The 26,995-nt window shown below is 48.6% G+C and overlaps 1 protein-coding gene across 4 annotated transcripts; it reads left to right on the top strand.

The window, feature by feature from the left end:
* The first annotated feature begins 97 nt into the window (after window positions 1-97).
* On the top strand, window positions 98-25,835 carry TKT (transketolase). Of its 4 annotated transcripts, XM_006876038.1 has the most exons (15): window positions 107-213; window positions 9,806-9,923; window positions 10,722-10,835; window positions 11,655-11,752; window positions 14,397-14,399; window positions 15,653-15,865; window positions 19,270-19,388; window positions 20,129-20,322; window positions 21,004-21,168; window positions 23,152-23,308; window positions 23,448-23,578; window positions 24,117-24,200; window positions 24,293-24,386; window positions 24,750-24,872; window positions 25,541-25,822. In XM_006876038.1, exons 1-15 carry the CDS (start codon window positions 107-109, stop codon window positions 25,714-25,716), a joined length of 1,896 nt encoding a protein of 631 aa, XP_006876100.1. In that variant the 3' UTR covers window positions 25,717-25,822. The 4 variants fall into 4 exon arrangements, with proteins under 4 accessions (XP_006876101.1, XP_006876100.1, XP_006876103.1 ...); XM_006876039.1 differs by lacking the exon at window positions 14,397-14,399 and having other exon boundaries at window positions 98-213; window positions 15,674-15,865; window positions 25,541-25,835; XM_006876041.1 differs by lacking the exons at window positions 10,722-10,835; window positions 14,397-14,399 and adding an exon at window positions 822-824 and having other exon boundaries at window positions 128-213; window positions 9,827-9,923; window positions 15,674-15,865.
* The last annotated feature ends 1,160 nt before the right edge of the window (window positions 25,836-26,995 follow it).

The following is a 26,995-nucleotide window of genomic DNA, read 5'->3' as shown; positions in this document are numbered from 1 at the left end:
GCCCCCACGCGGCGCTCGGCCTCTGCCTCTGCCAGTCGCTGTCCGTACCGCAGCTGCCTCTGCATCTCTGAGTCCGAGTCCACCATCCTATACGCCCGGCCGCACCATGGAGGCTTATCACAAACCCGACCAGCAGAAGCTGCAGGCCCTGAAGGACACGGCCAACCGACTGCGTATTAGCTCCATCCAGGCCACCACGGCGGCGGGCTCCGGGTGAGTCGGGAACGAAGCTGGGGAGGAGGCGCCCGGCTCGGGCGGGCCCAGGCAGGGATAGAGGAGCCGCTTCCAGTGGCCGCAGTTGCACCGAGCGCTCCGGCTCCGGGTAGGGCTGCACAATGTCACCACGAGGAAGGCTCTGGGGGCGCGGTCAGATGGCGGAGGCGCGGGCCGTGCGCCAGCCGGTACGCGCGCCTAGCTGGGCCCCTTCCGCTGCGCCGCCCTCTCCCGCGCCGACTGCCTAGGGCTTGGCTCGCGAGCCTCGGTGCGATTCAGGCCCGCTTTACCTCTGTCTGAGGACTCCGGCTATTTGCTGCACGGTAGCATGAAATATTGGGCTCCATCGCAAAGCCCCCTTCTCCAACCTTGTTCAGAAGGCCACCATTATTGCGCACGCCCTCTGTAGTGTTCTCTCCGTGCTCGGCTCTCTTAATTTACCTCACAACCTTGTGCTGGCACTACGGATAAGATTCCGCCTTTGGAAAAAACAAAAGAAAACCTCGTAGCCGTTGCGTAGATTACGACACACGACTCTGTAGGAAAGAGTAGAACTGTCCCCATAGGGTTTTCAAAGCTTTAAAATCTTTACGGAAACAGACTGTTAGATCGTTCACCCGGCGAGCGGCCATTGAGTAAGAACCACCAACCTTTGAGTTAGTTAGCAGGCAAGCGTTCAACCACTGAGCGACTAAATAACATCCGCTTTACAGATGAGTAAAGGAGGCTCAGAGTTTAAGTTACTTGCCTAAGGACACATAAAGCAGGGATCTGAACCCAGGTGATCTGAAGGATTTCTGGCTCACAGCTGGGAAATGTGGATCTTCTTCCCCTTTAACCACTTCAACTTGCTGTCGCCCTTTAAGGTGGTCACGTGGATACAGAATCCTGTGTAACTGAGAGGCCTGAGATCTGAATTAGGGGAATAGAAGGAGGTGAAGGAAATACCAGTTTTAGGCCCTGGGGTGGGAATGAAGTCCTGGGCTAGGCGCCAGGTGTACTTTCCCCACCGGGCGGGAACTCCCATCCTCCAAGAACCGCCCCACTCCTCCCAGGCTTCTTGGCTCCTAAGGTGGAGAAAGGCTGTTGCTGATCCCAAAGATCCTCTTCCAAAGGTGGGCATTAGCAGCGACAGTGATAAGAACAGAAGTCCTTCACACATCCGAATGTGTCCAGTAGGATGGTTGACAGAGTCAGCCGTGAGTGACTTCAAAGTCTGTATCTGCTCTGTAAAATACAGACAAAAATAGCACCTACCGCGGGGTGGTTGAGGATTCAGTGCTCTGCTTGGAACCCTAAAGAGCTCTGGTAGCCTAGTAGTTATGAATCGGGCTGCTGATCTCACGGTCAGCAGTTCGAAACTACCAGCTGTTCCGCGGGAGAAAGATGAGGCTTTCTGCTCCCATAAAGATTTACAGCCTCAGAAAGCCTGTACAGGGTTGCTCTGAGTTGGAACTGACTCCATGGCACATAACACCACCACTTGGGACCCTGCATGCGACCTTGGTAGTGGGTACATACACTGATTATTAAAACTAAAGTGTGGGGGCTGGGGGACGTGTGGCTTGATCAAGTTTCCTAGGATCTTGGAAGTCAAGTAAAACAAAGTCAAGACTTTGACTTCTGGCTTGGCTCCACACAATAAACCCTGGACTGCGAACCACAAAGTTCGAGATTCAAACTTGCCAGCCGCTCTGCAGAAGAAAGATGAGGTTTTCTGCTTCCTTAAAATTTAAAGCTTCAGAAACCCTATGCAGAGTCACTATGAGTTGGAACTGACTCATCAACACTTAACAACTCAAGAAAGTTATTAAGTCAGTCTCTTACTGCTATGCAGGTTAGGTACACATCCACCCTTTGTGCCATTAAGATGCCCTTTCTAAGAAAGAATTAAATCCCTCCTGGCTAGAGGCCATTTCCCATCCACCCTTGCACACCCCTATGCACACTTAGTACCCATTGTCTCTTTCTGGTGTAGATCAGTTCTACCCACTGTGTTGGGTACCCATGGCCCAGGCAGGCACCTGGCTCAGTCATAGGGTTTCCTTCTGTCAGTCTGGCACACAGTAGGGCCACATACCCAGCACCAGCACTGTTCAGTTGGATTTTTATGGTCATTTCAGGGGCAGTCACCCTGTAGGACCCTATTGAGCCCTACTATGTACTGTTATCTGTCAAGCATGAAGATCTAGCAGCTAGAAGGACACAGCAGCTGCCCAATTAAATCATATTCCATGTGTGAGCATTTTGTGAGCAAGATAATAAGACATACAATTACAGGTAAATGTTCCTCATGTGACACAGATAATCCTTTTTTTGTCAATACATGTTAATATCTCACAAATGCATAGAATAATCCTATAAGAGAAATTCTATTTTCACATGTTATGTGGCATTGTGGGTTAATGTCCTGGAATGCAAAGTCGGTTTGAACTGCAGGGTTGGTGGTTCAAGCTTATCAGCCATTCCTTGGAAACCCTATACAAGGTCACTATGGGTCGGAACCAACTCTGTGGCACTTAACACACTTAACTAGTGTGTTAGGCGACTTTTCCAAGCTGATAATTGATGGCTGTACCAGATTGCCTTCTGAAGGACTCAGATTATTTTTGCAGTCTTATTGGGTAGAACAAAGTGGCATTTACACTAGACCATGAAGACTGCGGGGTGGGGTGGATGATTGGAAAGGAAAAGCTGAGAAAGAAAATCACATGTACAGCTACAGGCAGATTGCGGGGGTGGGGGGTTAGGTAGTTGAAGCTCACATTGCCACTCAAAAAAAGATGCTGTATGTTTGTTATAGCCGTGTTTACATTGTAACACCTTAGGGAGAACTCACCAAACTCAAAAAGTATCCATTTGTGAAAAGAAAAGCTTGTATAAAATACAGTGTTTCCTCTGTGAGGGTAGGGGTAGGGGGAAAACCTCTTAGGTGTGTAAACGATGTAACCAAGACATGCTTGAAGGAAACATTTTTCAGAAGGAAGTAATATTGCTATATAGTCTCTGTCACAAGAGAAGTTGTGAAAAGTGTGTGCTAAGAGTGTATGTATGTATATAAAAAGTAAGGGAGAGTTGTGATTAAGAGCAGGTTTCTAAGGATATGTGTTTTGAGGCCAGTTCTTGGTAATGCAATGGTTTAAGCACTTGGTTGCTAACTGAAAGATCAATATTCTAAACCTACCAGCTGCCCCATGAAAGAAGGATACGGCAGTCTGATTTGGTCAAGATTTACAGCGTTGGAAACCCCATGGGCAGTTCTACTCTGTCCTGTAGAATCACTATGCATTGGAATCGATTTGATGGCAATGAATTTGGATCTTGGTTTTTATTCCGTCACTTGAAGTGTCTGGGTGGTGAAAATGGTCATTTGCTCAACTACTAACCAAAAGGTTTGTGGTTAAGTTTTTTTGATATGCTTGCATTGCAGTGGGATTCCATTCAACTGAGTGAAGGCTAAAGTCCCAAGGCTCTGGTCTAATCTGGACTGTCATCACCCTTTTCGTCAAACATGTATTAAGGAGCCCTGTCAGACTGCTCTCTTCTCTGAGCTTATGACCATGGTGGTGAAACAGACTTTAGTCACATCTCTGAAAGTCACTCAGGCCGTACTTGGACACTCTATCATTTAAGACTCAGGCTATAGGTTTCTCAAGAGCTTTTCTATCCCTGTCCCCATGTGCAACAGACCTTCCTATGCAATGGCAGGTTACATGTCCTCCCCAGCAGGAGGACACTGGCTTCTGTCAGGGGAACTGGGCCTGGAGGTGGAGGGGCAAACCTTCACAAAGGGCTCTTTGTTACGGCAGCACCCACAGTGGCCAGAACTCCTCTGGGGCCATCTCTTCCCACGTGCTGAGGGGACATTGGCAATGGTCCAACCCATGCTGGAAATGAAAAATGAAACCCGATGGCCTAGATGTTGAGGCTGGTAGTAAAGAGTTCTCAGTTCTCGTTTACTGGGGCTAGACAGTAGCAGTCTCCAAACAGTTCATGTATTATGTGAGAATGCCATCTGAATCCCTGGGCAGTTCTGTGCCAGTGTTCTAAATGACAGGTGGAGCCTTCTCCTGTAACCCACAGCCTTGCTTTGGGGATTGCTGGGTGGCTTTCGTTCAGACCTGGCTGTTGGGCACAAGGAGACCCTGGCTTTGCTTGGAGCAGCTGTGGCCATGTTGTTAAAGCTCTTCCTTTTCCAGGAAGTTCATAGGTAGGTGGTTTTCAAACCTTTTCCAAGGAGGTCCATCAGGCGTGGGGTGGGAGGCAGAGTGAGCAGGACACCAGGTTCCATCCTGGTGTCCATGAGATGTGGAAGTGTGGGACTTCTCCCTGCTACCCAGCTCTGGAATTCAGGGAGACTTTGGCTGAGGGCTCAGGTGGCCCCTTCAAGTCTCTGGCTTCTCTGGTCTGAGAATAGCTGCCAGGGACCTGCTTCTCCATTCAGGCTACCTTGGGGCCCTGATTCCCCTTCTGGCCTGTTCCAGAATGAGGCAAGAATGAAACCCATTGAGATTGACCCAGCAATAGTGTTTTCTCAGCTCAGTTTAGAGACACCTGGCTGCCCTGCAGTGACCTCTGAACTCAGCAAGGTTGATGGTCAATCCTTTTTTTTTTTTAAGTTTTTATTATGGTCAATGTTTGTTGAAGCTGGGAATGTGGGTATGAGGTGCTGGCGCCCTCACCCTTGGATAGAGTCTGAGGGAGATGTTCAATAGCTTCCTGTGGACTCTGACTTCTCTCTGACTAGTAGACTTTGCCTCTGCTAAGGTACACCTTGGTAAAGGATCGGGTGGTGTTTTGTTCTGTTGTGCATAGAGTCACTATGTCGGTACCAAATTGATGACAACCTAACAACAAGGTACACCTACTATCCGCAGGAGCTTGGGTCTAAGAAATCAGGAACTCTGATTGCCACAGACCTCAGTTCTCTGTCCTGGGTGGCCAGAACAATCTCTGTCAGGCCCAGACACCTTCCAGAGGGCCAGGGACCCTACAGAGCTGGGTTCTCGGGCAGACTGCTCTATACCCTGAACTGTGGGGATTGGGTCGCTGGGGTGATTTCTATCAGCAAATGTGTCTGACTGATGGAGCTACACACTGTTGGGGCTTGTTGCTTAGATGTGGCTACATTCATGGCTTGGATGTGATCTCTGAAGGCTGCACAACTGGTCAGGGAAGTGTGGTCATCTAGAGAACTTCCTCTCTCGGGCTATCTTACTTAGCACTTTTTCCTCGTTTAAAATTATTAAAGTGTTAAACTACTACAGCTTCTTAAGACTGTAGTTTGAATACCATAAAGTTACAATGATGTTTAGTAAATTTGTAATGCTGTGTGTAGGATATATCTTATTGAATATTCCATACTATTATCCAGTTTTGAAACTCAAAAAAGTTGTTGTAGATTCTGACTCAGATGACCCCAAGTGTGTCAGAGTAGAACGGCGCTTCATAGGATTTTCAGTGGTTGGTTTTTCAGAAATGGATCGCTAGGACTTTCTTCCCAGGTGCCTCTAGGTTGGTTTAAAACACCAACCTGTTGATTAGTAGCTGTTTATAAGACCCAAGGACATTTCTATCACTCCTAGAAAGATCCCTGGTGCCCATTTGCAGTCATTTCCCATTCTTTTCCCAATTCCAGGCAACAACTAACCTACTTTCTGTCTCTATAGATATACCTTTTCTGGACATGTCCTATAAATAGAATCCTACAAAATGACATCTTTTGCATCTGGCTTTTTTTTTTACTTAGCATATTGTGCCTAAGAGCTATTTATGTTGTAGCATGAATGGGTAGCCTGTTGTATGGCTATATACCACGTTTTGTTGGTATCCGTTCTCTAGTTTTTCTATCATTTTACTTTTGCCCTAGCTCTGCTGCTGATGGGCTGTGTGACCTTGGGCAAGTCTTTTCTCCTCTATGGTCTTTAGTGGTGCCATCCTCAAAATGAGGAAAAGGTTAGACTCGGTTTCTAATACTAATAAGATAAAATGTTTTCTGAGCAATTGCTATTTACTATGCATTCTGACAAGCTCTTTACAAACTCATCACCTCACTCAGCTAGGTTTTATTATTTCCTCCATTTTTACAGTGAGGAAGCTAAGACGCAAAGAGATCAATCACTCAATACAAAGGTGAAAAATCAGTGAATGCTATTTATTGCTCATGATTTAGGCATGTTGCATTGGATGATCATGAGGATACTCAGAAACAAACAAACAAAAAATGACCAAACTACTACAGAACTGCCCCACTAAAAGCTACAAGGCTAGCAAAAATGTGAGAGGGACCTAGCTAGATCAGATAAGATCTATATCAGAAATAATTCATGACTTGGTATAAGGACCAAACACAAAAAATGAATCCCTCTTATTAGCTCATGGACCAGCACTGCTAAGGCATGGAGCTTATTTGAGATGCTAAAGAAAAAGCAGGACTAGATTCTGATATGGCCAATGCCCAGATTGTATAACACCCTGCTTCATCCTCAGTGTATCATGGATGTTAAGCTTCTCATGACAGTATAACATCAGAATTGCTAACGTGCCTTTGAGTTGGTCCCAACTCATAGTGACACCTGTATAGGGTTTTCAAGGCTGTAAATCTTTATGGAAACGAAAGCTTCAGCCTCATCTTTCTCTGAGAAGTAAGTTTGACTGGTGGGCTCAAACTGCCAACTTTGTGGTTAGCAGTTCAGTGCTTACCTTACAGTGCCACCAATGCTCTCAATATATATAATAATATAACAACAACATCATAATAGTAATAAATAAAATGCACCACTATCAGGAGCCCTGGTGTAGCACTGTATTGGATTGGTAACTGGTAACTAGCTTTGGGTTTGAAACCTATATAGAGTTGCTATGAGTCAGAACAGACTCAACGGCACACAACCACCAGCACCACCACCATGAGACACTATTGTTGAGTTGTTTCTTACACCTACCTTATAGGACAGAGTTTACCTGCTCCTTTCGGTTTCTGAGATGGTAAATCATCATGAGGAAAGCCTCATCTTTCTCCCGTGGATTGGCTTGTCGGTTTGAACCACCTACATTGCCGTTAGAAGCCCAGTGCTTAAGCCACACTAGCAAAATTAAAATGATACCTTTAAATTGAACTTACAATAGTGCATGCAGACAAAACCATGTGATTCGAAGCATCATTGCAATTGGGTAACAATGACAGCTCTGACCGGAGCACATTTAAGTTGTTAAGTGCTGTATGTTTGCAAGGAGCAGTTGGTAGGTTTGAACTGCCAACCTTGTGGTTAGCAGCCCAGTGCTTATCCTATAGGACTCCTTAGGAGATTCAAGAAATAAATCCACATAGAGGTTTAACCCTGTCACTATACTGATGTGTGTAAGCTGGCCTTACGAAAATTATTTTTGTTGTTCTAACTCTAGGGATCTTTTTATTTAAAATAATTTCTGCTGAAACACTGCACACAAACTTTTATTGACAGTCATTTTTGTGTTAGTCCCTCTGACATTGTCACCTGGTACAATCTACATCCCTGTATGCGCACACATACACACACACGGGACACTACAGGTCAGGCTCAGAAGCTACAGGCTCAGTGCGCTTTGGGCACCAAAATAATTTGCCCTTTGTGCTCAGCACTTTACCATTTATAGTCTTATCTCTATTCTTCCCTCTCACCTGCCCATGGCCCGTAAGGGGATCACAGCCCCCTTCTGATGAGGAGCTGGAGGCACAGGTTTGGTGTTGGTTCTAAAGCATGGGGGCCCGGGCTCTTCACATACATTATCTCGCTGGATCCCCCATTACAAGTGGAGAAGCTCAGCCTCAAAGAGGTCACTTTGCTCTTGAGTAGCACAATCCATATTGTCTGTTTTCCTTGGGTTTGGAGAAAGTGTTCTACTTTTCAACTTCTGATCTCTCTCCATGGGTGACCTTTTCCCTTCCCGCTCTGGTACACCATTTCTCCTGATCCCTTCCCAGTGGGAATGTCACTCCGAAGTGAAAGGGACAGGTAGAGCCCTAGCACCTGTCTTCCTCTTGTATCCTTGGAGAAGCTGACCCACTGTGCACCTGCATTTCCCCCTACCTTTCTTCATAGTGGGGATGACTTTAGAAAAACTGGTCACTCAGGGACAGGGCTGTCCTCAAAGGCAGGAATGACCAGTACTGACTGGGATGTTCTCCAAATCAAGTGAAGCTTCGCACTGGGGACATGGGTCCGAAAAAGGGTCCTCGTTTATGTTTCCTTGCCTCCCTCTTTCAGGTGTAGTGTCTTTTTCCAGTGACCAGGAATTCATAGAAAAGTTAAGTATGAGATTGAGATGATTGTGTGCCAAGAATGTGTGTACTAAACCAGCATGGACAGTTCTCTGGATTTCTCCACTAACACGTCTGCATTGGGCGTGACTTACCCCTAACCTGGTAGGGACGCCAGCTGGAGGGAGGAGCAGGGAGGTACCCAACTCCAGATGTGTTGCATGTGTCCTTGGGTTTAGTGATGGGCTTGTTTCATTGTGAAGGGCCTCAAGGAGAATAGGGTTAGCTGCGGCAGAGGGCTGAGTTTCAGCCCCAAGACAGACATCGTAACAAAGCCACGAGGACCAGAGGACTAGGGTTTAGCCAGGAATGACATCATGCTCTAGTATGTCCAACCTCTGGCTCCCGTTCCAAGGGCCAAGAGTTGGGTTAATCTCTCAAGTGGGTCCTAAGAGACCTGAAAGCATCTCACCTATAAAGTACAATGTTTGCATTTTCTGTTATTGATTCCTTTGCCCAGTAGCCATTCAGACAGCTGATTATGTGATTATTATTAGAGCAACAGGCTAAGAAAGAGTGGGGAGCCCAGCCCCATTATGCCAGTTACAGAGGGGCATGTTCATGCTCTGGATTTTTATTTTTACATGGTTGTAGCCTATGTAGAAGGTGGGATTGTGTGCTCTGATTTTTACATTCTGCACAAAAGCATATTTCCAAGTGGCTACACCAGTCCTCAAAAGGCCAGTAATGCTATTGGAAAGTTGAAAGGCCAGATTTTCAGTCTATAATCCTGTGTGCTGTGGCTGCTGGGAGCTATGATTCTGTGAGCCCAGTCCTTCACAGCCTGCTCCATGGCCCTGAGGTACAGCACCCCCAGGGGCTGCTCACAAGTGGACAATGCTGGGGGCAGCCCCACTGGGAAGTAGTAACTCATTGTCAGAGACCTAGTCAGCCCGAGCCCCTTCCCCCGCTCACTGAGTCCTGAGACTCCTGGGAGCTGTGAGGTGGAAATGGGACTGTAGCCACCTTCCACCCTCTGACCTCAGGCTGGGTCTAGGGAGCTTCCTTGCTCTCAGTCAGGCCTAGGTGTGCTGTCTTTCCTGGACCCCTCTTTCCTTCTTGCTCCTGATGTTTCCATTCCATGATTCTCAGATTCTGGGCTGGTGATCCTTAGGAGGGTGGAGAGTATGACAGTCCACAGGACTTAGCAGCTGGCCCAGACCCCAGGCCACCAGCAGTGGCTTCCTGGAGTCCCTGTGCCCTTTCTAGGCAGCCTCTGTGTGGGGGCTGAGGTGAGGCTGCAGGCCGGGAGCAGGACCATGATGCACATATCCTCTTCTTTCTGGGTTGTAGCCACCCCACGTCATGCTGCAGTGCCGCGGAGATCATGTCTGTCCTCTTTTTCCACACTATGCGCTACAAGGCCCAGGACCCCCGCAACCCTCACAACGACCGCTTCGTGCTCTCCAAGGTAAGAACCCAGCCAGCCCACCACTAACTGTGGGCCCTGGGAGCTAGAGAAGGTGCTAGCAGCAAGTGACCTGAAGGACCCCACCCCAATGCTAGCCCCTCCCTTCAGTGCCATGCCGAGGAGCTTAACCTGAGTTAAACTCCATACATGACTTTCTTGTCCTTGAAGCTCAGGTATGTTCACTAGCCCGTAACCCAGAGGAATGGGGTGGGGTGGGGTCAGTCAGGGTTAGAACTCGAATCCAGGACTGGGTCCCTACTTTGTGACTTCCACATGTGTCTTGCTATGTCGTTACCAATACTCTTTAAGGTCACGGCTTCCTTGAGAAGTGGTGGTCCACTGCAGCAGGTCTTGGGTGGATGGCACCCCTGCCCTCCACCTCCTCCCATCTAAGACTCACAGCCATAAACTGTGCTGCATGGCCTCCTGGTGCCCCGAAAGCCACCTGTACCCAGGCCTGGCTCTGTGGCTTCTGGTCTCTTGGGGCATTAAAACTTAGAAGCCTGTCCAAGTCCTTAACATGCCAGAAACCACGGATTAGTGTGGCCGCCTGCCGGCTAGGCTTTGGACCTTACCCACCATCCCAGCTGTGCCCCTCTGCACCTGTCCTAGTGCGGCCTGGCCTTGGCTGTGGGAATTTTGGGCTGAAAACCAAGAGGATTTCACTTGCTTCCTCCCCTGAAACAGATACCCTGACCAGCCAGCTCTGCTGAGCCCTGAGTTTCGGTGTACAGTGGGAACAGCCCCTGGTATCCGCTCCTTGTCTGACCCCTGCTTTTCACCCTCTGTCCCCTGCAGGGCCATGCAGCTCCCATCCTGTATGCAGTCTGGGCAGAAGCTGGCTTCCTGCCCGAGGCAGAGCTGCTGAACCTGCGGAAGATCAGCTCCGACTTGGATGGACACCCCGTCCCGGTGAGTGCACCCCACCATGGGGCCATGGGCTCTGTTGACACTTCCTGTTTCCCAAGGCTTTGGGGAGGGGAGGGGGTGCCTGGTGAGAAGCTGAAGGTGTTGAAAGGCGGAGAAGGGCGTGGAGGTTAGGAAGGAAAGACCTGTTTTAGGGCATGTTGAATTTAACCCGAGCTGGTGTTGAAGGACAGGGCCTTTTGAGGTCCCAGACAAGGGTGTTCTGGGTCACCATTAAAGAAGCCTCTTCCCAAGCACCAACCACCCAGCATCCCTTCCCCACAGGGCCTCTCTGACCACTTAGACAAGCTCAAGAAGTCATCAAGGAGTCAATGTGGGGGTTGTAGCAGGACACCAATGACCCCATAAGGAAGGTGTCCATTTGCTCTTCAGGTGGCAGCTGGTGTTGCTGTGAATGTTTGGAGTTCTGGGTTACAAAACAAAACCGTCATCCACCTTCGCACCCACTAGGTTTTATGGTAGTTTTGCTAGGCATTCTGTGAGGTGGGCAGTGTGGACTCTGTTTACAGTTAAAGAAACAAACTCAGAAAAGCTCAAGTCCCAGTCTGAGATCACACAGTTTGCTAATGGACAGAGTTGGGATTTGAACTCACCATTAATAAATACCACAATAGCTGTGATATGAGAATGAGAACTCAACATCCTCAGAGCCTTCCTCAGGTCTCACTTCCCCCAGAGCCTGCACCCTGATCTGGATAGGGTTCTGGCTTTGATAGATGGCAAGACCAGGGCCCAGGAGGTGAGTAGGGAAACACACTGCTCCCTCTCTCCCCTGTGAGTAACTGTTGCCCTCTGTTGTGACAGAAACAAGCTTTCACCGATGTGGCCACTGGCTCCCTGGGCCAGGGTCTGGGCGCTGCTTGCGGAATGGCCTACACTGGCAAGTACTTCGACAAAGCCAGGTAAAACCTTCCCCATGCCCACTGTAGATAGTTTTGAAAGGAGTCCCCAGTGACCCCTTTAACTGTGATCCCAGACACCTCCTCTCACCTCAGCTGGGACTGAGAAACAGGCATGTGTGGCCTGCTTTGTCCTTAAGAGACCCCACTGATGCTGGTACATGACCAGCCCTTTTCCAGATGAGGAAACACACTCACAGGAGTTAAAGGACTTGCTGAGGTCCCGTGATAGTCTCTGGTGGGCACCTAGATCTCGTGCTCCTGACTGTGCTGTTTTGCCAGACCTCGAAAGTCTTAGAAGGCTTTCCCCTTCTCATGTATGGCTAAATGTCAGCCCTATTTTATGAAATGAAGGCTATGTGTTTTAGAGGATTTAGGACATCCCTGAGCCACCTCCTTCAGGCAGTCAGGAAAGAAGAAACAAGTGTTTTAAGAGATTGAATCTGTAGGGGGGGCGGGGGTGAGTAGCTTGACCAGAGAGGTCTGCTGCTTCTGCATCAGGTGGTTTGTAGAAGAACCCTACTGAGGGAAGTGTGGCCAGATCTGTCCTGCAGGTGTAGGGGAAAGAGTTCCATGTTAGAAAACAAACCACTTAGTCCATTTACAGACTTTACAAATAATATTTTATATAGAAATCTGGAGATCAGAGCAAGGTAAACTGGAATGATTCCTTCCTTTCTCTGTTAGGGTGGGCAGAATCTGTGCTTACATGCTTTATCAGGCTTTACCTGTTAGTTGTTGTCTGCCTGGGTTGTCTGGCTGTGGTTGGGGCAGGATTGTTCAGAGCCGAGTTTGATTGCTCTGTGAGGATGTGAAGGAAGCATCGGAGGTATAGGGGACCCTGAGGGTGGGACACTTCCTAGAGGTGGAGAGTCTTTGGAGCCAGGTCCACAGAATGTGAGAGCAGGGCACCCAGTGGACAAGGAGCTCCAGCGCCCTCCCAGCAGCAGGCAGCTTCCCTGCTGTCTACATGTAATTCTCTTTGGGCCAGAGCCAGGCTGTCCTAGAGGTGACCAGATCCTCCAAGGATAGGTGGCTGCAGGAAGAAGGGAGCACGTACTGTGTGCAGGTACTGCTGGACCCGCCCAGGCCAGCATGACCTGGCAGCATCATCGAGCACTCTCTCTCTCTTGCCCCCTGGCTGAGCTTTGAGATGTGCTCAGCTACACTCAAAAGTGGTTCACTGTGCCCTTTGGTTGGTTGATGATGCATGGAGGGGATTGGAACCATGGCAATGAAATGATATACGATGGAATGAATGTAAAACTAAAGTTCTCTCATGTAAACTATCATATAATTCACAATAAAACATTAAAAAAAAAAAGTGGTTCACTGTGAAGCGAAGAGAGAAAAGCACAAGAATGGGATGTGTGTAGAGGAGCATTTTATATGGCACAGAACCAGAGATAGGAGTTAATCATTCCCTGTGAAGGGTCACTTCCTGATCCGCACATAATGGAACAAGCTAGTATAAGGAGGAGTTTAGCTGGGTTCCCAGCAGCCAGCATGGCTTGGGGCCAGGGTAGTTAGAGATGGTGATACAGGGGATTATCAACTGGGCCAGGCACCTGGGTGGTGGTGCCTTGATAGAACATCACCATCACACCCAACCATCAACCAAGGACAGTGCCCAGTGCCTCCTTTTCATGTTTCTTTTAAAATATATACATATTTCTAATTGCAAAACACCTACCTACACATTTGTAAAATACAAAAAGATACTAAAAAGAATGAACATTTCCCTTATTTTTAACCTCCTCCCAACATTAATTAAATCTCACTAACAGTGTATTCTATATCCTTCATATTTTACCTAAAAAACAATTTACAGACTTGTAATCATAATATACAATTTTGTATTCTTCTAAAAAACACCTGAACATTCTGTCAAACCATATTCCCTGTAACATTAACTTTTTTTTTTTAATGATTGCATAACATTTTGGGATTTTGTTTTCATTTTAACTGTTCATTGTGAATTGAGTGAAGGTTTACAGAGCAGATCAGCAAATGTTCAGTTTTACAGGCATACTGTAACTCATTTAGCCAGTTCTCTGTTGGGAATTTAGGTGGTTTCCAAACAGTTCTACAGCAAACCTCTATTTAGGGTTCCTTCTCTTCATCTGGGCAGTACCTGAGTGGAACAAAATTGTCCCATGCATTTAGCTGCTAACTAAAAGGTTGGAGGTTCTAGTTACCCAGAAGCACCTTCGAAGAAAGTCTTGATTTTCTTCTTCAACTTTAGCAACGAAAACCTTATGGAGTATAATTCTACTGGTGCCAATGAGAAATGACCCAACAGCAGCTAATTTTTCTCTTCATGACTGTGGGCATTTGCAGCCTCTCCGCCATAAAATCTTAACAGCTCCAAGGAACAAGAGTCTGAAGGTTAGCCAGACTTCTGTGAGGGGGCACTTCCTGTTCACAACTCCTTCCCTGGGTCAGAGCATTCCTCAGGACTCACAGGATGCTCTCGTGACCTGAGCTTACTCTGAGACCCTACTCTGCACTCAGCCCAGCCTCACTTTCCCGGAACTGGGTGTGGAGTTGGGAAGACAGCCAATCTTTCTTGGGGGAAATTACATTCCCTGCAGGCGCTGCCCCAGCCCAGAGCCCCTCCAGTTTCAGATAATCCTGGGTCTGACAGCCTGTGGAGTGTGGACCTTGGGGCTTTTTCCTGGCCAGGCATCCTAGACCTCTGACCTGGCCTGGTGGTAACCACAGAATGGAAAGTGCCCGATCTCTCCCTCCTGTTCCCTGCTACAAGGGACTACTACTACTAGACTACTGAACCTGCATCCCGGTCAGCAGGAGGACAGCTCTTTCCCTTTGAGCTTCTTAGAGCCAAGCAGCTAGACACCAGATAGGGAAAAGGAGGGTCCTCAGGCCTGCCTGCTCCTCTCCATACCTGCATTCCTAGACAGAGCAGCAGTTGGGCAATCAAACTATGGTTGTATTCCAGCTCAGCCACTTCCAGAATGTTAACAACAACAAACAAGTTGCCTGAGTCAAGTCAAACACCATGTGTGTCATATTAGAACTATGATCCTTAGAATTTTCAGTGGTAGTTTCTTCTTAAAAGTAGATCACCAGACCTTTCTTCCAGGGCTCCTGTAAGAGACACCTCTGGTTAGACTTGAACCTCCAGCGTTTCAGTTAGTAACTGAGTGTATTAACTGTTTGCACCACCCAAGCACTCCATTGTTTACTCACTGTGTGATTTATCCTGAGCTCATTTATTTTTACCATGTCACACTGCCTTTAGAAAGAGCATGCTTGTCTTTGACCTATGGGAATAAAGAGTAAGGAAAGTGCCAGACCCAGCCTTAGTTATTGGAATGGGAGCCAGCTTTGGAGCCTTGGGGAAAGCCAGTCTGTGAAGCATCTGATTGCCCCAGTGACCTTGGCCTTGAAGTTCCTTCATTAGTAGTGTTCATTCACCACCTGGAAGCCACTGCTCTAGGCCTCTGTCCCCTGGGGGCTCTTCTCCTCCAAGCAGATGTGGGCTTCAGAGCCTCTTTCCTCTGCCCCGTCCGACACTCCTGGTTCCTGGGTGGCTGGGGAGAGAAGTGGCCCCGCCCCTTGCTGCAGGCACAGTGCAAGGAGCTTGCTCTTTCACCCACTCTTCCTCACTATCCTCTTGTCCTTGCAATTCCCGCTTCTCTTATTTTGTTTATTGACCATATCCACATTAATTCAGAGCTGTTTCTCAGAAGCCAGGGCCGCTTTCTTGAGTGGACTTGGGATAGGCAGCAGATATTTGAACACACTGCTACCCCTGTTGTGTAAATGCTGTCTGTCCTTCATGTTTTTGTGTATCCGCTCCTCTTGCCCAATGAGCAGACCTTTTGAAAGGATGGGGCTGGGAACACAGTGGGCCCAGGTGAGAGGGACCCGCCTCAGCCCTGCCCTGTCTGCCCACAGCTACCGCGTCTACTGCATGCTGGGAGATGGAGAGCTGTCAGAGGGCTCTGTGTGGGAGGCCATGGCCTTTGCCGGCATCTACAAGCTGGACAACCTGGTTGCCATTCTTGATATCAACCGCTTGGGCCAGAGTGACCCAGCCCCACTGCAGCACCAGGTGGACATCTACCAGAAGCGCTGCGAGGCCTTTGGGTATGTACAAGGCTGGGGTGAGCATGATGCACAAGCTGAAGCTGAAGCTTAAGCCTCAGACTTTTTGATTCATTAATTCAGACCTTGGCTGTTTGTACTTAAAAGGAGTAGCTCACTTTCCTGGGTGCTTGGATGTGGGGGGTGGGGTGAGGGGAGGGAGAGGAAGGGCAGGGAATAGACACAGGAGAGTTTGGGTGCTAGGGAGGGAGACAATATACAAAAGGGGGGAGGGTATTGGAAGAACAAAGCAGATGGGAGAACAATTAGGCAGGTTTGCATGGGCTAAGGGGGACAGAGGTAAATAATGATGTATGCACAAGCTTAGAACAACAGGGCTCTGGGATACAGGGATTAAGACATGGTTGGAATGGGGAAAAGGGGGGAAATACTGTTAAGATGTCTTGGCTGTCTTTTGAATCTTGGTTTCCCTGGCATACCATTATAAAATAGACACTGGAGGGGGAGAGAAAGGAATAGCCAGAAATATCACCATAGAAAGCTTGTAAGTCCATTTTTTGCCTGTAACTGATTAGAATACCTAAAATGGGGCTACACCGTGCCCAGTGAAGGAGGCTTCCTATGGAACCTGTATATTACATAAGACCATAGGTGGAATTCTGAACAGCATCCAGAATCTTCAGAGGTGGGAAATTTCCACTTGAAAGGACAAGCAGACCAGCCTGGAGCAGCTAGGAGAACACAAGATACTTCTCTAAAGAAAGACCGACAGGAAAAATACAAAACAGTATAGGCAGACCAACTGATTACTACAAGCACAAGCAAGTTGCTCGCCCAGGATACATCAAGGCAAGTGGTCGGGTCCCCTATGAGCAAACCCCCTTCCAAGACTAAGACTCAATGAGAGTACACACTCTGATTGGTGACCACGTTCATCACTGGTAAGGGGAAGTGAAGGAAAAACAGCAATGAAGCTGTGAGCTAAGCTCTACAACATTCAATAGACTCCTGTGAACCCAGGTGGAGACCTGGTTGGCCAGCAGTGTGGCAAGACCTGCGGACTCTTGGGCCCAGAGTCAGTGACATAACCACAGAGGACTAGAGTGGAGAGGGAAGCATCCAGCTAATAAGAAGAGAGGGCACATGCACAAGAACACCCACACTTGCAGATAATACCCACTTGACCTGGCTTCAATGACTGGATGATCAGAGCTCAACTAGAAGAAGAAAGACGAGGAAAAAAAGAGTAATTTGATACAATTTGATTAACTTAACCTACACCTATGGATGCAATAGCTCAAAAGGAGGAACAAATCTTTACATCAAGGATCATTCCCACCCCCTCCATACACAGAGTAGCCAACTTGGACATTGGCTACCCAAAATGGGGGGTGGAAGTGCTACAAAAGTAAGAAGTAACTGGCTTACAAGCTTTCAAGAGGGAACCTAGATCCAGAAGGCATGGAGGAAGGTAGAATCTCCACTGAGTAGTATCTAATATGTCTAGGCAGGGCTGATGAAAGGAAATGCAGATAGGTCTCTTGTGATACAATAGTGGATAATTGTTATCAGGACTGATTGTGAGGGTTGGAAATGTAAAGGCAGATGTTTTATAGCAAGGAGGGGAGTGATTAACTTTGTAGTCTAGGAGCGGAGGTCCCTGGGACCATCAAGGGAGAACAGAGAGCGGGACCCACCTAGAGAAGCAGTGATGCCAGAGATGGAGGCAGAGACAATGATATGGAGAGATGGAGCAGCTGGGGACTTTAGAAAGTAGTAGCTCAGGCCACCACCATGGAATTGTGCACTGAGGCCCAGTTAAGTGAGTTTCTTGATTCAGGTAAACCATGGCTGTGTGGCATGATAGTTCTCAGAGCTACTACATAGCTCTGTCTCACGTACCCTCACTTTGCTCCTGTGTAAGGAAGGTGGAGTCACACAGGTGTGATTCTGCTTTCAAGCTTTTGACTTGCTCAGTGACACTAACGGACCTGTAGTGATTGAGAGATTTGAACATCACTTGATGGCTAACTTGGCCAAGGAGGTGAGACTGGCTGGAGTTGTGATGGGACTTTGAGGGCCTGAGGCCTTCAAGGCCACCCTTAGTGTTTGGATTGAGGCCTGAAATTACACAGCTGACTCTGACCATCCTTTAAAAGGGAGAGGATGAGGAAACTGAAGCCCACAGGAACTCAAGGACCTCCTGAGAGCTCATTGAGCTGGGGACTTGGAGTAGAACCTTGACAATGCTTCTGGGGCAAGGTTCCCTGAAGTTAAGTTCTACCAGTTACTAGCTTTGCAGTCTTGGGCAAGTAACTTGACCATCAGTCTCCTTTGATTTATCTGTAAAATGGTATCAATGACAAAGCCTAGCTGCTGTAACTGTTGTTGTTTAGTGTCATCGACTTAGTTCTGACTCATAGTGACCCTGTATAGGATTTCCGAGTAACGGATGGTGGGTTCGAACTGCCAACCTTCTAGTTCACAGTTAGGTGCTGATCCTACAGCACCGCATCAGGACTCCTTCTGAAGCTGTTGTTAGGTGCCATCGAGTTGGTACCGAAGACTGCACAGAAGACTGAAATACTGCCCGATCCTGGGCCAACCTCACTAGTGTTGCCACGCTTGAGTCCATCGATGCTGCCACTTGGCCAATCCATCTCGTTGGGGGTCTTCCTGTTTCTCTGACCCTCCACCCTACCAAACATGATATCCTTCTCCAGTGACTGGTCCCTCCTGACAATATGTCCAAAGTATGAGAGACGAAGTTTGGCCATCTGGGCCTCCAAGGAGCATTCTGGATGCACTTCCGCAGTGCTTAAATGGGTTTAATGAGTGTTAGAGTGCTTTGTACATACAGTGTACATACTCAGTATATATTAGCTGTTGTTTTTTATTATTAATACTTCAAGGACAGTCCCAAAAAGGATCACTTTAAGCAGAACAAGTCCCCTTTCCCAGCAATTCTTCTCTTAAGATGTTTAGCAACCCATAACCCATGAAAGTTGTAGCACTACACCCTAAATAAAAATCTGGCCAAAAGGGTCATCAAGACTATAATAGCATACAGATCCCAAACCCACTACATTGTCCCAAAAACAGCTTACAATAGGAGATTAGTAGATCAAGAATAAAATAACTAAATTTAGGAACTAAACCTAACAATTGGTTAATCTAGGAAAGAAGAAAAATCCTTTCTCTGAGAGGAAGTGAAATAATATGAAAAGAGACAGAAAGGAAAACGAAAACCCACATCAGAAACAGAAAAGCGTTGGTTGGGCCACCGAATGCCTCCAGCTCTATTCCGATCACAAGCTATGGGATTGAGTGAGGGCCGACCCTCAGATGCCAAGTTAGACCTTGCCTGGGATGCTCCCTCAGGTCCCCTGGCATTGCCTCTTCCAGCTGTGCCTTCACAATGCCATTCTTCACCTTTCTGTCCCCAGCTGGCATGCTGTTATCGTGGACGGGCACAGTGTGGAGGAGTTGTGCAAGGCCTTCGGCCAAGCTAAGCACCAGCCAACAGCCATCATTGCCAAGACCTACAAAGGCCGAGGGATTTCAGGTCAGCATTGCATGGACCTCCCCACCTTCCTCCCTGGTACTAGGACTGAGCTGACTGGAAAGAAGTTGGAGGGATTTCCTGAGATCAGAGGTCTCTGCTCATTGTGCCTTGGCTGCCTTATTGGGCTCTAGGGAATGGAGAACAGGAGATGCCATGTTCCCTGCCTTTGGGGCTCTGTGCTTGTTTGTATGCAGGGCATGCTTAGAGCGGCTACACTCTAGTGCTGTTAGGGAGTCTCTGGGTGGCGCGTATATGTAACATGCTTGGCTGCTATGGAAAGGCTAGGGGTTTGAGTCTACACAGTGTTGTCCTGGAAGAAAGGCCTGGTCATTGACTTCTTGGAAATCAACCACTGAAAGTCCTATAGAACCCTGAGTTCTACTGTGACACACATGGTGTTGCCATGAGCTAGAATTGACTCAGTGATGGCATCTAGTTAAGGATTGTGGGAGGTGAGAGAGGCTGCCTTGAGGGATAGAAAAGCCAATGGGAACTTGAGTTGAATGGCTGTCTATGTGTCAGACAGACCCTGTCCTTATCTCAGATCCTCCCATAACCCTGCAAATGAGGGAGAACACAGGCTCAGCAAGGTGAAGTGAGTTACTCAGGCAGCTCAGTGGTCATTGTGGCTGAGGCAGGATTTGGACTCGGGTGGAGAGCCAGCCCCCAGGAACACCTTCCTGGCCCTTCGAGAAGTTTCCCTCTGACTTGTCCTTTGCCCTCCTGTGTTGTACCTGCAGGGGTAGAAGATAAGGAGTCTTGGCATGGGAAACCCCTCCCCAAAAACATGGCGGATCAGACCATCCAAGAAATCTACAGTCTGATCCAGAGCAAGAAGAAGATCCTGGCAACGCCCCCGCAGGAGGACGCCCCATCTGTGGACATCACCAACATCCGCATGCCCACCCCACCCAGCTACAAAGTTGGGGACAAGGTACAACTTCCTGGGCTAACTAGGGGTAGGGTGGCCACAGGTCTTTGGCTTCCCAAGGCGCTGGGGTCATGATCTCCTGAAGTGGATGGGATAAGGGGCTTTGAGCTTTGACCTCCCCTGAGATGGGAGGTGGTGATTCACTTAGGGTACAGGGTGAGGAGGGGGTCCCCGAGGTATTGCTCCTGCCAGCTCTCCCTCATGGGGACAGCCAGCTCTGGAATTATTTACCTTTGAGGTAGAGGCTCAGAGAGGGCAAAGGACTTGTCCAGAGTTACACAGCAAGCTATGGACAGAATTGGGATCAAAACCCCAGATTCCTGAGTCCTGCACCCCATGTGAACACATAGATACAACTGTCTGTCAGGAGATCTGACTCCCAGGCCCTCAGTTTCTCACAGACTTCTGTCACAGGGACTGGGAATGTTGGTGCTGTTGTAACATCTGTTGAAGCTCAGACAGCTCATAGCTGGGCCAGGACAAGGCCCCTCAGGAATTCCCAAGACATCCACTGTAGAATTCTTACTTATAACCAATGGAAATGAATATCTTGACAGGACTTTGTGGTGTTGGGATTCTTTTTTTGTCCTGTTTCTGGTCTTCCCTAAATGCTGTGGGCTCCCAGAGGCTGTTAAGGTTTCTGCTGGAGGTGGCAGCAGCATCCTTAGTCTCTCCCCTCTGCAGATAGCCACCCGCAAGGCCTATGGACAGGCCCTGGCCAAGTTGGGCCATGGCAGTGACCGCGTCATTGCCCTGGATGGGGACACCAAGAATTCCACCTTCTCAGACCTCTTCAAAAAGGAGCACCCAGACCGCTTCATTGAGTGCTACATCGCTGAGCAGAACATGGTGGGTGTCATCAGGGTGGGCAGGGGTAAGGGTGGGTACAGGCAGAGGGCTGAAGTCCTTTGGGTAGCCACATTGGCAGTGCCATATGCCTACCTGGCCAGCCTTGGGAGACCAGCAATGGCATTGACCCTTGGCCTCGAGTAGTCATAGTGGGTGGGAGTGTTGTAGCCAAGTGCAGTTTTCCTGGTAAACGTACATATGGGGAGATGAGTAGAGCCACAGGTACACAGGAGTTGCAGCCTGCAGACTTGGGACGGTGGCAACTAAGATCTCGGGGGTGCTTCTAGGTAGAAGGGTGAGCACAGGAGGAGGCTCTGCTGAATGGCTTTATAAACAAGGACCCACCTACTGTCCAGAGGGATATAGAAGAGAAAACACTTGGGCCTCTGACCTGTTTATGGTTGGGGAGCAGCTCTCCCTTGTCAGTAACTGAGATGGTGAAATAAGGAAAGATGCTTTGTCCTGTATTTCATAATATCCCATCTCCTGAACAAAAAGACCACAGGGCTTACTAGGCCCCTAGGGACAGGGAGCTTCCTCCCTGTGGTGGCACCCGACTCTTAACAAGTCCACAATTTTTCCTCCAGCCTTGCCCACAGTAGGGTGAGTCCAGACTAAACTGCCAGGTGCAGGTGTCGGGGGACCCCCCCAGGTGGCAGGGGAGGAGCCTGCAGATTTGAAACAGATGGCTATGTTTTTGGGGAGGGATTTGGGGCCTGGAGCCTCAGTGAGGTTGCTGCTTTCAAATCCCGGAGCGAGCAGGGTTTGGGAGTGGAGAGAAGATGGGAGAGAGGGGAGGCCAGGAAGGATAAACCACCAGGAACCAAACTTGAGTCAGCTACATAAGGGTTTGCTCATTGCTTGATGAAAGGTTTCCCCAGAAGAATACCTTAGAGAGAGAACTTTTAAAAAAAAAACAACACAAAAAACGCTTTGTGTTAGATGACCATTTACATAACAAATTAGGTTTCCATTTAACAATTGTTATACATTTGTGTCATTTCTTGAAGTGGTATTTTTATAGTTTTCCTTGTGTAGTTCAGTTTATTTCTGGGTATTTTATCCTTTTGGAGGCTGTTACAAATGGTATTGTTTACTGGATTTTCCTTTCAGAGTTCTCTTTAGAGGACCCAACTGATTCTTGTGTGCTGATCTTGTATCTTGCCACTTTGCTGAATCCTTCCGTTAGTTCCAGTGACTTCTTTGTGTCTGGAATTTTCTCTATATAGGATCATGTCTTCCCTTACCATTTGGATGTGTGCTACTTCCCTTTCAGGCCTTCCTACTCCAGCTAGTGGTGATTCACGGCATCCTTGTTTTGTTCCCTGTCTCAAGGGGAATGCTCCCGGTCTTTCTTCATTAAGAATGATTTTGGGTGTTGGTTTTGCACACATGTCCTTAATTTTGGTGAGAAATTTCCCTTCTGTTTCTATTTTGTTGAATTTTTATCAGGAAAGTGTCATCAGATGCCTTTATTGTAGTGATGGGATGATCAGGTGACTCTTTTGCTACATGTACATGCTGAAGAACATTTTGAGGGAGTTCTTACAAGTCGAGGGAGTTTGGTGTTAGGAAACAGATTGCAGAGTCCTGAAACCACTGGCTTTGGGTGGAGGAGAATGAAGAATTTTAAGCCTACAATACTGGCCTGCTTAACCACAAAGTCAGCAGTTCAAACCCTCAGAAACCCTATCCAGTGTCCCTATGTGTCAGAACTGATTTGATGGCACTTGAGAGCAACAACAGGAAACTTACTGGGAGTCTTTGTGTTGTGCAAATGGTTAACACATTCAGCTAGCTTCTAATCAGAAGGTCAGAGATTTGAGTCCACCCAAAGCACTCAGATGAAATACGTGGTGATCTGCTTTAGAAAAATCAGCCATTGAAAGGCTTGTGGAGCACAGTTCTCCTGACACACACATGCCTCAGGTAGCCTCGAGAGGTGCTGAGCTCCCTGGCCACCTTGCCCCTTTGTGCCCCCAGGTGAGCATCGCTGTGGGCTGTGCCACACGCAACCGGACGGTGCCCTTCTGCAGCACTTTCGCAGCCTTCTTCACGAGGGCCTTTGACCAGATCCGCATGGCGGCCATCTCTGAAAGCAACATCAACCTCTGTGGTTCCCACTGCGGTGTCTCCATCGGTGAGTCTAGCTGGGCCTGGGACATTTACACCTGTAACTTCCCTCATCCTTATGGACCAGGAGTGGGTGAGGGGAGGGCCAGGATTCCATTCTGTGGATAGGAACATTTTATTTCAGCTTATCCTTTCCCACATCACAGGGGAAGATGGGCCCTCTCAGATGGCCCTGGAAGATTTGGCCATGTTCCGGTCAGTCCCCATGTCGACTGTCTTTTACCCAAGTGATGGAGTTTCCACAGAGAAGGCAGTGGAATTAGCAGCCAATACGAAGGTTGGTCAGTTACAGCTGTTGCTTGCAGCTAAGTCTTTCTCGAGGGAGACAGAGAGACCAGCAGTTCCTCCCCGGAGTGGTGTTTCCTGCCTTGCCCTGGTACTCATGTAGCCTCGAGGAAAGGCTAAATACACACCACTCAGCCTGCCATCTGACCTACTGCTAACCCATCCTCACACTCTTCCCCACTGAGAGTCTTGCTAGCCTCTGCCAATCTAGCAGTTGACACCTCTTTGTCCTCCCTGTGATGGGCTTTCTGCAGCAGAAAGAATGAGCTTAGCAGATCAAGAACAGCAGTTCAGCCTTAGAGGAGAGTGTGCTGGTTTCCATTTCTCTGCTTGAGGACATGGGGCAGGCTGATGCACTTTGGGGGAGTAGCCCCAACTAGGACTGGAGCCCCACTTGTCATCCTGAGGCTGGCAGACTCACTGGGAGATACAGTTTGCTCAGGGCAAAATGAGGTGAAGAGGTTTGCACAGTGGGATGGGGCAGCCCCTCTGGAAGACTGTTATCCTCAGTTTCTGTGTTCCTGCCATAGGGCATCTGCTTCATCCGGACCAGTCGCCCAGAAAACGCCATCATCTACAACAACAATGAGGATTTCCAGGTTGGACAAGCCAAGGTCAGTGTACTTCATGGCCCAGGGACCCCGCAGCCAGTGTCGGCCCTTGCCAACAGTCCCCAGAGCCTCACTGGCCTCTATGTCTCTCCCAGGTGGTCTTGAAGAGCAAGGATGACCAGGTGACCGTGATTGGAGCTGGGGTTACCCTGCATGAGGCTCTGGCTGCTGCCGAACTGCTGAAGAAAGGTGAACAGGGGGATCTGAAGAAGCTGACTTAGTAGCAGTAGAAACCACCCTTTGAGTGCTTACTGTGTGGCTAGCATGGTGCCAAGTCCAGGGGCTGCAGTGGCCACAGACCCTGTCAGGGCCCTAGAGTGACTTGAGATACCCACCACGGAGGTTGTGGTATCATCAGTATTGTGCCTCACTCTCCCCATCTGTACAGTTTGCTAGGGATTGTCAGGAGGATGACATAAACGTGACCTTGTGGCCCTAGCTTTCAGGTGTTGGCAGCTGGTACTGGGCAAGAGATCCATAGTGGTCACAAGGGAAGGGCTGACAAAAGGGCCTGCTCCCCTGAGCCAAACCGCCATGATTCTCCCCTCACAGAGAAGATCAACATCCGCGTGGTGGACCCATTCACCATCAAGCCCCTGGATAAAAGTCTCATTCTCGACAGCGCCCGCGCCACCAAGGGCAGGATCCTCACAGTGGAGGACCATTATTACGAAGGTAATCAATCGGGACCTGGAGCCGAGAGCTGGGGGTAGATAGGCATAAGTCAGGGGAGGGCTGGGTGCCATGGGGTCTGGACATAGCTCTCATGATCCGAGCCCCAAGAGGGTGACTGGACCAGAGAACCCTGAGCTGTGCCTTAGAGCAAGTTTCAGCCTGCCCTGGTGACACCATGCACCCTTAGCTGCTGGAATGGCCCCAGTCAAGCAGTCAGGAAGATCTCAGTCTTGCTGCTAAGAATAGAAGAGGTGGAATGTGTCCCTGACACATAGAGTTTAAGGCTGTTGTGGAATCAAACACTGAATTGCAGCCTTTTACAAGCCTTTTGCAAAGCTGCGCTCTAGAAATTTGCCTTCCTGGAAGGCCCTAGGAGAATAGATGAACTTAGACTTTAGAGTCAAGTGCAAATGCAAATTCATTGATGGTTACTCAGAGAACATGTTAAAAACTATTTAGAAGTCACATTTGGGCTTATTTTTTTCAAGTGCTGTGATTGATTAGTAGTGTCTGTTCTGACTGGTTGTGGAGGAAGATGGTATGTGTGAAATCTTTGCTATCTTCAGCTTAGGGTATAAACTCAGAGACTGGCTTAAATGACTGGGGGCCATCCATCAGCTCTGGGAACCTACCATGTTCACGTGACCCACCTCCTTTGGTTTGTCCAGGTGGCATAGGTGAGGCCATATGCACTGCTGTCGTGGGTGAGCCTGGCATCACGGTTACCCGCCTTGCTGTCAGCCAGGTACCAAGAAGCGGGAAGCCAACTGAGTTGCTGAAGATGTTTGGCATTGACAAGGACGCCATTGCCCAAGCTGTGAGGGGCCTTGTGTCTAAGGCCTAGAGGAGTTAAGGGGCACAGGGTGGGTATTCTATACATTCCTGAGAATTGTTGGCAAAGGTGCTCAAAGATGTATTGAGAAAAGTGATAAATATGTTTGGAGAAAAAAGAATTGACTCCTGGAATGCTTCCTTGATGTGATGCAGTCAGTGCTGATTGTGGGGAAAAGGGGAGAGTTAGAGGGAGGGAGACTGGCACTCAATAGTAAGGCTCCAAGCTGGAAGCCAGGCATCCCAAGGCCTCTGGAACCACATTCCCTAGACCCGACACCTGCTTCAACTGTTGAAACTACTGCTGCCTCTCAGTTAGCACCAGGTTACATTGGATTGCACCCTACTTCCAGCTGAAAAGCCTCTCCCCTCAGCCAGCCTGGTCCTGAAGGTCACAATGTAGGAGCTGTCCAGAGTCCTTCAGGGCTACTTACCCTTTTAACTGGTGACCTTGGAGAAGCAGAGTAGTCCTTGTCCTGGGGAAAAATATGACCCTGAGATTGGCATCAAAACTGCAGGTGGTGAGAGACATGAGGGACCCAGCTCCCACCTAGCTCAATAGATCGGAGGTCCTCATTCCCAAGTATGCAGAACTGCCTCCCTCACCATGTTAAAATGCAGGTTCCTGGACCCTACCACTGGGACAACTGCGCCATGAGCTTCTGTTGTCCAGCACCTGCCCACTGCCTCTGTTCCCAGAGGATTCCCTCATTCTGGTGGCTACATCGTACTTTCCCCCTGCTGCTGGGCACAGTGAACGTCAACCATGCCAGTGAGCTCTGGGCTTCCCGAGAACAAACAAATGCCAGGGAAAGAGAGCTCAGCCCTTTGTTGCTGATGGGACCCTCGGAGCCCCTGGGGAGAGTAAGAAGCATTCACACATGTGTCCAATTGATCTGACAATCTAGGCAGAACAGCCCATCAAACCTGTGTTTAGCAAACCAGAGCACACTTAGCCACCCAGCCAGGTTTGACTAATGGGCCGGGGACCTGCGTTTGGTTCAACACCAATTCCAGAGCAAATGAAGGGAAAGGTAGGTGGCACAAGCAGGGCTGTTTGCCAGGGTTTCGGCTGACGTGGCCTGTTCTCCATCTCTAGACTAGAGCTTCTAAACCCACTACTAGTGCTGTGGGAGGAGCTCTAAAAACCTGCTGGTCCTGAGGCTCCACCCAGATGGATTAAATCTAGCATTCAGGTTATGCCAACGTTTGAGAACCACTGGTTTGAGGGAGCTAAAGAGAAAGCGAGATGTTGGGATTAAAGCAGGACAGGGGATGTGTGGCGTGGTGGT

Source organism: Chrysochloris asiatica, unplaced genomic scaffold (assembly GCF_000296735.1).
Source record: "Chrysochloris asiatica unplaced genomic scaffold, ChrAsi1.0 scaffold00350, whole genome shotgun sequence".
Classification (NCBI taxonomy): domain Eukaryota; kingdom Metazoa; phylum Chordata; class Mammalia; order Afrosoricida; family Chrysochloridae; genus Chrysochloris; species Chrysochloris asiatica.
Note: the sequence above shows the minus strand (reverse complement) of the source record. Positions and strands in the feature narration are given on the sequence as shown.

Coding starts and splice junctions, on each gene's coding strand:
- TKT (XM_006876038.1), top strand. CDS start 107: ATGGAGGCTTATCACAAACCCGACCAGCAGAAGCTGCAGGCCCTGAAG. Junction 23,309..23,447: donor CCACTGCGGTGTCTCCATCG/GTGAGTCTAGCT, acceptor CCCACATCACAG/GGGAAGATGGGCCCTCTCAG. Junction 23,579..24,116: donor AATTAGCAGCCAATACGAAG/GTTGGTCAGTTA, acceptor TTCCTGCCATAG/GGCATCTGCTTCATCCGGAC.